The 12,526-nt window shown below is 34.9% G+C and overlaps 1 protein-coding gene across 1 annotated transcript in view; it reads left to right on the top strand.

Annotated features, from left to right (window-relative positions):
* LOC150108811 (uncharacterized) overlaps positions 1-12,389 on the top strand; it is a 227,120-nt gene extending 214,731 nt beyond the window's left edge. Inside the window, exon 3 of the mRNA XM_090403431.1 lies at positions 10,943-12,389. Within this exon, the coding sequence (XP_090259557.1) occupies positions 10,943-11,551 (609 nt within the window). The 3' untranslated portion in view covers positions 11,552-12,389. The remainder of the gene's footprint in view (positions 1-10,942) is intronic.
* The last annotated feature ends 137 nt before the right edge of the window (positions 12,390-12,526 follow it).

Genomic DNA, 12,526 nt, shown 5'->3' with positions numbered 1-12,526 from the left:
TTATTATTGAGTACCATGAGTTGGCTAAGTGGAAAGCAAATATGAATTTTTTTTCAAGCACCTTCATGTTTAAAATAAGCAAGTCCAATGTTGTTCTTACGCCGATTAATGAAAATTATCTTATATGAGAAGGATAAAGAGCAGAAAAAGCTGCAGCAATTATGCAGTCATTGCGATTAATAAAGAAGAAACACGACTAAAAAAGGCATGTTATTCGGTAAGGTGAAGAAAATGCCTAAGGAAAATGTAGAAATTGGGGTTTTAAGTGCATTCACAGCAACCATCACTGCACCCACCCCCCCCCACACACACACCCAAACACACACCATCGGTGAGTTATAGATTTGCATGTTCTCTGGTGTTTTCCGATATAAAATATTACAGCTTGAATTTTATAATTTTATTTAAAATAACATAAAATATTTTTGATATCGACATAATATTGTCTTTTTAAAAGTAATTTATTATATATTATCATATAATTTTATTATCTGCTGAAGTTATTTACAAACAAATTGAGTTCATTTGAAGATTCTCTGCGCCCCTTAGCATCCTCTGCACTTACATGTGTAAGTGTCATAAACACATAAACACTTACTGTCATAAACACTCAGAAAAACAAGATGACATTTTTATTTCGGAAACAATTTCTGAAATAAATTCTATAAATCACACACGCTTGGACCATTTATTTTTTTGCTGTTTATCGTGTCGATTGCTAAATCTGTGCAGATCGTGTCAATGAAATATGATTTCTTCAACTGTACCATTCTGTACATTCCACATCTCGATCATTTTTCACTGCGCTGCGTTTGCTGAGGCTGTGTCTGGCATTGCATGACGTGCAATGACGAGCTTTTCAAAACTCTTTTACAGAAATCGCGTTCAGTGATTCAAGTTCAAATTTCTCCGAAATTCAATGAAAAAACATAATATAAATGACTGTATTATATGCAACTAGGCGTTCGGAGTTCAGGTTCTTGACTTGGATATTTGATATCCATAAAATATAGTTTTCTGTGTATACGCTGCAGTATCAATTCGCCAAAGAAATAATGCAGGTTAGGCAATCTGTCTCTTGATTTTCAGACCAACGAGATATTTTTAATTAAGAAGTTTATTCAAAAGTTACCGAGTGATTTAAATGCATTTACGTTGTTCCCAACGTGCGCGTATTCATTGTTGTAAAAATTTCCAGTTTAGTTTGCAGGCTTCACTGTCCTCTCATTCACGTCACTTAATGATTACAATTTAAGAATGTCTTAAATACTCTGCATGGCATTTCATGGAACGAGTGTTTTTAACGATCAGAAACCCACCATAAACTTACCTTTAATCTAAATAAAAAAGTCTATATTAAAAGTGTGATGAAAGGTAACTGTGACACCACCCATCCCAATAATAACTGCTTAGTTGCTGGAAAAAAAAAGACTGAAGTCAAATTACGGATACTGAAAATAAAATAACTTTGTTAGCTGCACACATTCATCTTAATTCGCGCCTTTGATCCTTCTAACAATTCCCTTCGATTTTTAATGAGATGATGTTGATCGTTTCCGCTGATCTCCATTCAATGGCGCTTGCTAGTTCCGCTTACTTTGTGAATTATTTAGTAGTCAGCAAATAATTTTGAATTGTTCAAATTTACCAATGACAGCCGTTGTTAACTCCATAACCTCCAGTCATAGTTAATTGCATTAAGTTTTACATTTTTTCGATAGCAGCGATTATATAAAATTAATGAACAGAATTCAACTTGCTGAATATCATCTGATTTTTTTTCTTTCTGTTATTCATTCAACTTCTTTCATACTTGAAGAATAGTCGAAAACACTTTTTTTGTATATTTCGCAGTTGAAGTGTGAAGCTATTTTAAAAAGAAAACTCAATTTTCTGGATGATTCATTTTTAGCTCACATTTTTGTTGGTGTCTAAGTCGGTTTTATGGAGGACATCCTTTTTTGTCTTTATTTGTGTGTATTTGCATTTAGTGGCGCTGGATAACAGACATCCTGTCTTAAATTCCAATGAAAACCTTGTTAAAACAAGCACGCTTCAAGTGGGCTATAAAATTTTAATGCCGCGCATTTTGTTGTATTTTCACTGTCCCTCAAGAATCGGAGAAAAGCAGCGAGAAGGAGGAGGAGGAGGCCCAATAGGAGAGATTCGTGCCATCAACTTACTATGTGATTTCTGCTCGGCATCACATGTCCATCGAAACCTTTCGTACCTGCATTCTTCTGCTGCTGCACTTGTGAATCTTCTCCACTTCCGCTCTGCGTGACAGCTAAGCTGCTGAAATGTTGTTACCCAGCGCTTCGTCTTAATACCGCTTTAGGAATAGAAAATGCAGTATTTCAGAGTCGCACTAAATCCGGATTCGTCGGTAAGAACTCTCTTGGAAAGAAAAGAAAAAAGAAGAGAGAAAAGATAAAAACAGTCTGACGTTACACGACGAGCGAGGAAGTGACACAACATTAGCGACACATATTTCAATCCCACGCCAGCGGAGTCGTACGCGTGCGAGCGGCTCGCTGCAGAAAGAAACATCCACTGCTGTCTCTCCGCCGGCTCACATTTTAGGAAGCTTTGGACGACCTAACACTATAAGCTTCTCTTTCCGTTTTTCCCAAGCCACAAGCCTTCCATGTAACTGCTTATTCAGCGTTTAACCTCACCACGGTATTTGAGTGCAACACACTGAATAACTGATAACGGCAAAATACCTTAAAAAAGAGAAAGAAAATAAAAAAATCGAAAGAAAAAAAGATTGCTCCAAGAGAGTCTAGTTGTCAGATTCTCTTTCCTCTTGGAAAAGGCAGGCCGAACCCAACTCTTGTAACTGAAGACGCTTAACGTTGCCTCGGCAATCGATAGTTCGTACTGTAACATATCGGCTGAAGCGATTTGATGCGTTTCCTCCTCGGGAAACATCGCTGCTCCTACACTTAAACCCTGCAAGAGATCATCGGTCTCTATTTGCTCACTCGCTTCTTCTTTTCCTCGACTGCCTTCCATCTGGCCAACGAGGGCGAACTATCATTAATAAAAAGCGTTTTCTGATACGAAAAGCTGTTTGCTCTTGTATGTTTGATGTGGCAGCCGGGTGGGGAGATATATGAATGTGGTTTTATTCAAAGAAGAAATCACAGTAAATAACGTTTTTCCCTTTCAAATAGTTGCATTATTTAGAGATGCTATGCATTATGGAAACAGTTTACCAAGTACTTCTCCGCTATATATATATATATATATATATATATATATAATAAACAAAACCACAGAGCGTCTATATCTATCTATTTATATAGAATCTATTTCATACGCAAAAAATAGGTCCTTGGCCAGCTTAGGAATTCCTTTGTGATCCACAGACCATAAATATTATGGACTTTATTGATGTTCACTTATAATTTCAGATGAACGTACAAGCCGAATATTAAGGGGAAAAACTCTCCACCCGTGAATCTACAAGAGCGATTTCTCAGCTGTAATTCTAAGTGGCTGACTCCATAATACGTTCCTCTACGAGACACGATCTACAAGAATTTCTTTCTCTCACCCCTTAGGAATTTAAATGGAAATGTGGGAATTTTTATACGATCTTCGAGTTGCTTTTTCTTTCTAACTTCTACAACCAGAATAAAACAAAGCAAATCTGAAGTCACAATATATACATAAAAAAGTTCAGGACTGGGAGGGGCTGAGAAAGGCTCCAAGATTGTTAAATATGAAACGTGCCACGCTGAAGGATGGCAAAGTTTTATTTTTTTTAATATGTTATTAGAGGTTTCTAAATCTTCAACGTCTTTAACAGGACTTTGCATTTTTTTTTGTATGTGAAGGTAAAAATTTAAATAGATAAATATGACTATTTGTCTTTTAAATTTTTGCACAGATAAAAAATAGTTTTCTGCTCCCCTAGCCTTTTAAAATACTTTATTTATTTAATTTAGTTTTTCATCATTTTTAATCTTATTTTATAGGGATTTTCTCGGTAATATTTGTCCTTTTCCAATTGACGAACGACTGTGCTATCATCCAACATTTGTACTTTTATTGGCATGTTTTCTCATAGGACTGATATTTAATTTTTTAACTAACTAATTTTTTCACTTTAACTAACGTAATAATCATAATGTGGTACAATGTACTAATAGATAAACTGTGATGTAGAACAATAATTCTCAAATTTTTATATGAAGGTTTTTTTTTTTTATTTTGTGTATTAAAACGTTTTTAATCAGTAAAGTATTTTGTGGATAATCAAAACCTTTACATATTAAATCATTTCCTTAATGAACTTTGAATATTAAGTTAAGGGGATAATAAATCCCTCATTATTTTAAAGCTGAATAAGAAACTCGGAGAACGAAATCTTGATCGGAGATTTCGATTTCCGAGTTTCTTATCCGACTTTAAAATAATGAGGGATTTATTATCCCCTTAACTTAATTTACGTCACCGGAAAAAATAGCCTCTTGGCTCTTTATTGAACTTTGAATATTTGAATCAATAATGTTTATTATTTCATATCGAAATAGCTTAGTTTATGTGATATGATTTTTTTTTTTTTAATCCTTACGAAAATTTAAATCCTGGTTGATGACGAACATTTTCTGTCATAAAATCAGCTAAATACACGCAACTGACTTAACAACTGACGTCAAGCCTTTTCTTATAAATCCGAGCTACCTCGTATGATTTTTTTTAAAGAGGGAAGAGCTGTTTCTCTCACATTTCCGCATAGAAATATCATTTCATATGTGACTGTCCACCTCAAATGGTTAGAAATGCATAGACATGACTTCCGTGGCTATGGGGTTTTAATTAATTTTTTACATAATCCGAAAACCCTCTTCTAGGAGTACTCAGGGAACTATTTCAAGCCACTTCAGGCCTTTAATAGATATGTGTTTAAACATGTAAACAAATGTTTAACTATTTCCATAAGGTTTTCTGGAATCATTTATGTCAAGATGGATTGAGTTTGAATTCAAGGGTCAAGTGATGCTTTTATTTTAATATAATAATATAAAACTAGTTTTATTTTTCTTTCGGCTAGAAACTTTGCTTCAAAATGGTTCATAAATATGATGGGTTTAAGATATATATATATATATATATATATATATATATATATATATATATATATATATATATATATATATATATATATATATATATATATATAAAGTTTTTTTACCTTGGGTCTAATATACGTTAAAGATAACAAGCTATTATATTTATATACTTATAAAATAGCTTGGTATGTATATATATATATTTTTTATTTATTTATTATTTTTACTACAATTGTTATGGTAGTAGTTGCAATATAAATTGCATAATGCCCGCAATGAATATGAACTGCCCTATTTTTTCAAGTCTACTTCTTTCAAAGTTTGAAAACTAGTCTTAGAAATGTTAATCTTTCATATCACTTGGGTGATATGTAATATCAGTTAGTGGGTCTTGCAAAAACATTTGACCAGATTGATCGAGCCTAAGTGCTTAACTGTTTCATCTACGGTGTTACTACGAAGAAAATGATCCAAAAAATATCAGTCCGACTCCAATAGCGAACAGAAGATCAGCAATTTCTTTGTGATCAGTGACAAACTTCTGATTATGATTGTAGAAATGTCTTAAGACTTTTAAGATGAGAGTTCAATTTAGTGAATAGATACTTAGTATACTCGTAGCAACTCTTCTAACGCTAGGTAAGAATGACTGGACACTGATACAACGATATATTGAGTTCGAATCCCATCGAGAGAGAGAGAGAGAGAGGGAGAGGGAGAGAGGACTTATAAATTGCATTCTAGTTAATTAATTTTAGGCCTTTTTTTTCCAGCTGATTCCAAGTTAGTGTCAGTAAGTAGATTTTTTCCCACAAGAAAAACTATTCCCAAAATGTTTGTGGTAAAATGCTGTCATTATCCCTTCGAAAAATGAACGCAATTGAAAATTTATTTATTTTATAATCCACACCGTGAATTTATTTTTATAAAACGTTGCTATTTCTGAATAGACTTGAATACTTCCCCTTTAGTTTAATAGCCTTAAGTCGCAATGGCATTCGAACAGTGATATTCCGACGAAAAGACGTGTGATTTACACTACAGAAGCGCGTCATTGTCCTCGTGTTTTTGATGTCTCTATTTTTATTTCACATAAATAAGTATATTGGTTGTGCTGTTATTGGTATTGGTTGTGTCTAAATAGAAGTCATCGTTGAATCTCTTAAGAGGACGTCCTGGTTTTCTTTTTCCTAATGGCTTTACTTTAAGGCTTGTTTTGGTAATCTTTCTGTTTTCATTCTTTCAACTTGTTCCATCCATTTATGTTTATATTTTTTAATTTTTCTATTACTGATTCCTGGTTTAATCCTTTCATTATTTCTTCATTTCTTTGGTGATCAAACAGAGTATACTTTGCAGTTTTTCTCATAAACTTCATTTCTGCTGTTGTTAATCTTTGTTTGTCTTTTTGTTTTATTATCCAGATTTCACTTCCATACAATAAGACTGGTAGGGCTAATGTATTGTATACTTTTATTCTGGTTTGTTTTTGAACTAGGTTGGTTCAAATATAGAGTTAATTACACCTGTTGTTTTTAAATATTTTGAAATTTTTAGGTTTATATATTTTTTCGTTTTCATGTGAAATCATACAACCTAGGTAGTTAAATGAATTCACCTGTTCTAAAATCTTGTTGTCTATTAGTATTTTGGTTCTTACTGGATCTCGTCGTTTAAAGGCCATCATTTTTGATTTTTCTGTTGATAGTTTCATTCCATAATCTTTGGCTATCATATTTAAATTTAAAATATCTTTCTGTTAGTTATCTTCAGAATTTGTAATTATTATTTGGTTATCGGCAAAAAGGAGAGTGTTTATGTTCACAGCAGGAGAAATTTTTTACCTTGATGGAAATTCTTCTTCCATTTTATTATTATTTCATTTAGATAAATATTAAAAAGAATTACTGAAAGGGGACATCCCTGTCGAACTTCTTGGTTTATCTCTCTCGTACATGATATTTCATAATTTAATCTTATTTGTATTTGATTGTTGTCATATATATACTTATCATAGCTTTTAGAATATTATTTGGTATTTGTCTTTCTTTTAATATGTTAAATAAAATGCTTCTTTTAACTTTGTTAAATGGGTTTTCAGCCAATAAATGTAATATGTGTTTCTAAAATTGTATTCTCTTCTTTTCTCTATTATTGATTTTAGGCAAAAAGGCCAGGTCTATACATGATCGTTATTTTCTAAATCCATTCTCTTCTTCTAAAATAAAGTTTTCGAAACATTTTATTAGTTTTCTATTTAAATTTCTGCTATATATTTTGTAGTAGGAATTTAGAATACTTATACCTCTATCATTCTAAGGTCATCTCTACCACCCTTTTTTAAACAGAGAGAGATCACAATTGCTTTTTTCCATTCTATTGGGGGGTTACTTGTTGAATAGATTTTATTTAAAAATAACAGGAGTCTTTCTTTGAACCTTATCCCTGCATATTTACATAATTCGGAACCTAACTTATCTTCTCCAGGTGGTTTTCCATTTCTTGTTTCTTTCAGGCTGATTTCTGATTCTTCTTTATTTATTTCCTTTTCATTTTCATTAAATCTTTGCTAGTTATCTTTTTAAAAAATTTTATCTGTTCACAATTCGGTATAAAAATTTAGGAATTCTTGTAATTTCAATTTGGTGTTTAATTTTACATTTTCTTTGATATCTGTGCTTAAATGTTTCAAAATCTTATATGCATTGGGTCTTATTTTATACAAACCATGTTCTAAATTACAAACAAATTTATTCAAGATTCTCTATGTCTTTTTCTGACTTCTCTTTTAGCTATGGCTTTTAATATTTTGTATTCTTTTTCAACTTCTAAACTTTTACTGCGTAACCAGTACTAGTTGTACTATTGATAAAAAAACAAATAGTCCATTATAATCAATCTATTTACATAAATCTGTATAAATTGATGTAAATCTGTATATTCTTACTTTTGCTCCTTTATTAGAAATTTTTATTTTTCTGTTATCATTTTTCATAGCTGAATTCTTCAGGCTGATTGTTATTTCTTATTTATGTGTTATATTTTCACTGCTGATATACTGCTTCTTCCAATATTTTTACATTTATTTCCAATTTAAATCTTCTTGGTTTGTTTGTAATTACCACTTTTTATGGTAGTGATTCCATTGTATAAGGCTCTGATCAGGCCGTGTCTGGGCTATTGTGCCCAAATCTGGTCACCGGGGTTTAGATACTTTGGACTGGATACAGAGGTGATTGACAAAAATGATTTCAGTAGTGTGGAATGCTAGTCATGAGGAATGATTGAAGTCATATAATCTGCAGAGTTTGGTTGATAGAGGGCGAAGTGGTGTTATTACTGAAGAGTTTAAGCTCTTGAGAGGTATTTACCGTATGGATACGTGAGACATTTTTAGATTGTAAAAAATGAGGAATGCGCTAGAAGTAGTCGTCATCCCTGGAAATTGTACAAGAAACTGGTGAATAAGAGGGTGGAAAGTTTCTTTTTTTTAATTTATTATTATATGGAGAGGTGGTGGGTGAGTGAAATGCACTGCCTATGTATGTATTGAATGCTAAGAGAGTGAATGAGTATAAGCTTCAGTATGATAGATATGTTACAGGCAGGAGAAAATTTCCGTCAGTCTGGGGACATTTCTAATATATGTATACTTATTCACAGTGTATTGCAATATAATGTATGTTGCTTATATATTTCATGTAACTGTTAATGGTATAAATCTCTCTCTCTCTCTCTCTCTCTCTCTCTCTCGATGAGACTTTGAATCCAGGAGAGTCGATGTAATAATAATAATAATAGTTTCCATGTAAATTACTGCTTATCTTTTGGAATATAAATAATTGCATTTGGAGATAATCTTCATTTCCATTTCCTGCAAGTAATATTACATTATCTGCATATTCAACCAAATTTAAAATGTTTTTTTTTTTTTTTATTCCATTTATTGCCTATTTATTACATTTTGTTATGATTTCATCCATAATTATATCAAATGACTTAAAAAGAATGGCCTTGTCTGATTTCTACTGGAATTTTGAGCATTTCATATATATACAGGGTGGTTCAAAATTCCACGTACAAACTTTGAGGGGAGGTAGAGAACATATAAATCAACCATATTCACACAGGAAAGCATGACCGGAAACGCCACCGGAAGGTACTAACAGGGACACAAAGATACAGAAATAACACAATGCAGTAAGTAGTGTAAAATACTTTATTAGCAGTACAATTGCAGTTTGATACATAATATGGTTTCACATCAGTTGCTCAAAGTTACGACCATTAGCAGCGATACATGCCTGACACCGACGACGCATTGATTGCCGTACATTTTTCGAAAATACCTGGAGTTTCCCGGATATTAGCAGCGGCGATGGCGATCCTTGCCACGAGGTCCATGTCAGAGGCAACAAGCGTTTCGTGCACCATGGCTTTAAGGGTCCCCCACAGAAAGAAATCAATGCTCGATAAATCAGGTGAGCGTGGGGGGCATGCGACGGGTCCACCACATCCAATCCATCGAGCCCCAAAGGACCTGTCCAAATACTGATGCACAGAAATGCCAAAATGGGCTGGAGCCCCGTCGTGTTGGTACCACATCTACCGACGCAAAGTCATTGGAACATTGTTCAGTAAATCCGGCAGAACTTCTTCCAGGAAGGTCCGATACTTCTGGGAGTCCAGTCGGGGTGGAAACAGTTATGGGCCGACTAAACAGTCAGCGACGATAACTGCTCATACATTAATGGCGAAGCGTTGTTGTGCAGCATGTGATCGCACAGCGTGTGGGTCCTCATTGGCCTACACATGAGCATTGTGGTGATTGAAGACCCCTTCGCGGATAAATGAAGCTCCATCCGTGAACAACACACAAGTTGGAAAATCCGGGTCTACGGCCCTTTTCTGCAGAAACCACTGCGCGAATTCCACACGTCGGGTATAATCTTCGGCCATTAGTAACTGGGCCCATTGCAAATGAAATGGATGTAAGGACTAAAAGTGCAAAACGCGCACTGGATCGAGATATTCCTATTGCAGAGGCCACAGCACGTGTCCTTGTCTCTGGATTATTGGCCATCGCATGCAACACCTCCTGTTCCGTGGCGGGATTTCGCGTCGGTCGTGGCCGCCCATATCATGCCTGAGACCATAGTCACACAAATTCTGATGCAAATACGCAAACATTTGGTAATTCGGTACCTTTCGTGATATTCGTACAGGGTCCATTTCCGTCAGCTAACCCGTAAACGAGGTGCATGTCTGTCATCTCAGCGTTCCTAAAACGACGCATGTTCTTCGTACGACGTCGAAATCTTGAATGAGAAATCCCCAATTGCTCACCTGGAGCCGGCGAACAGTGCCACGCCACATATCACTTTCTGGTGGCGTTTCCAGTCAGGTTTTCCTATGTGAACATGGTTGATTTTGATGTTCTCTACCTCCCCTCAAAGTTTGTACGTGGAATTTTGAACCACCTATATATATACAACCAAATATAAATATGATATCGCATTGTAGGAAATTTCGTGCAGAAATTTAGATAACAGTTGGTTTATTAGGGTATCAATTATATGCTTTCCAATTTACTAAGAGTTTGTCAATGTTATAACTTCCGAAACGTTTAAAATGTTTATAGATTATCTCAAAATTATTGCATATAATATCTGATTTCACATGCCACATTTGCCTTGTAAGTTATCAATTTTTTAGGATTTTTTTTATTATTAGATTGGTCCCTCAGAATTACAATTTCTTAAGTTCTCATTGTTTTCTTACTAAGCAAACTGATTTAGTACAGTATATATAAAACAGTCATAAAATCAATGAATTAAGGAAGCATTTTTCCCTTTCAGGTGAAAATATGGTTTCAGAACAGAAGAACGAAGTGGAAAAAACAAGATGGCATCACGAATGCAGAAGCTGCAGGACACAAGCATAACAATGAGAAACCTCCCTCCACGGGAAAAAGCAAGAGCAGTAAAAACATCAAAAATAGCAATGCCAATAACAGTAACGGAAGCGCTGGAGTTTCCGTGACATCAAAACCCGTTCAGAATGGCAAAGCGAACATTAGCAATGGCAACGAGGAAGCAACCCAGGGAGACGAGAGTTCGAGCAGTACAGCTTTGCAGGCATCGATGGAGCAGGTAAGCGTCTCTTCTCAACTCTCGCCTGCCGATCTAGGCATGGCTTCTCAGGACAGCCACGGGGCTAATTCCGTGCCTTCGGTAAGATCTTCAACACCATCTTCGGCGGTGCACAGTCCATGCCTTGATTCTCCCAAAGAACCACGACCAGACCTTTCGATCCACTTGGACCTCATCAGTCAACAGGAAAACGGACCGAGTAATCTATCGGCTTTTGACCATCAAGCCTTTAATCCAACGCTGGACAGCAGCAGTCGGTCTCAGCGAGGACTTTCAGAAGGTGAAGAAATGGATAGCACGTCTAGTGATCAGTGATGTGGGAACACTCGTTGTTATTGTTGTTATTGTACAGAGGACTATAGAACTCTTCGTCTTGTTGAATTCGATCGCTGTTTTTTTTTCTTTTTTTTCGTATTTAGTGTGGTGGGTAAATACCTCATTCCGTGCAGGTACAGGGACGCGTAGACTGTTAACAGAGGAAGAAAGTGAATATTTTAAAGTCCTTGGCAGGTAACCAGGATAACCACACAGGGTAATTACAGTTCACCATACTCGGTGAAAAGAGCTTGTTCTGTCTGATGAACTCGTAAAGAAGTATGTGCAGATGTCATCCAGTCTATATATAAGTCACAGCATCATAGAAATCATATATATATATATATATATATATATATATATATATATATATATTTCTATGGATAAATAGCACGTTTTGCACCCAGAAGAAGAACTGATTTGATGGACTCTAAGGAATAGTTTTCGAAACAGGACCTCAGCTACAAGCTAATCAGGACTTGGTGAACATAGTAGCTTTATGGTTCTCACATTCTAGGCCTGTATACATTGTGTTTAGTGTTAGGCCTCGATGTGGAAGTGTATCAACTGGAAGTGTATCTGTTATTAGCCTCTGTAAGATTATTGTAGAGATAACCCTCCCGTAACAATACATAGCCTATATTTCTACCTTTCCGCCTGGCCAGTGTTTGCGATATCTGTGCCACTATGTCTGGGAATAGTCCTGTCAGAGAATTTTGCCTTATGACGACACAGTCTGTGCACTGATCTCTGGGTGATCGCCTCGTTTCTATGTTAAATGTCTCTGGCTTCAAATCACAACCGATACGCATTATAAACAGTAATAAAATTTGCTGTAGAGAAAAATTCGTTTTGTATCTGTTTTTTCCTTCTTACTTCAAAATCATTACTTATTTACACCTTATTTTGAAACTGCATGAAAAAAAATTTATATGGGGAAACATATTTCAGAATTAAATCGTCATTTAACTTCAG

Source organism: Typopeltis vanoorti, chromosome 2 (genome assembly GCF_054136105.1).
Source record: "Typopeltis vanoorti isolate ZY-2024b chromosome 2, IOZ_Tvanoo_1.0, whole genome shotgun sequence".
Taxonomy (NCBI): Eukaryota; Metazoa; Arthropoda; class Arachnida; order Uropygi; family Thelyphonidae; genus Typopeltis; species Typopeltis vanoorti.
The sequence above is the reverse complement of the archived record's forward strand: the minus strand, read 5'-3'. Positions and strand labels throughout refer to the sequence as shown.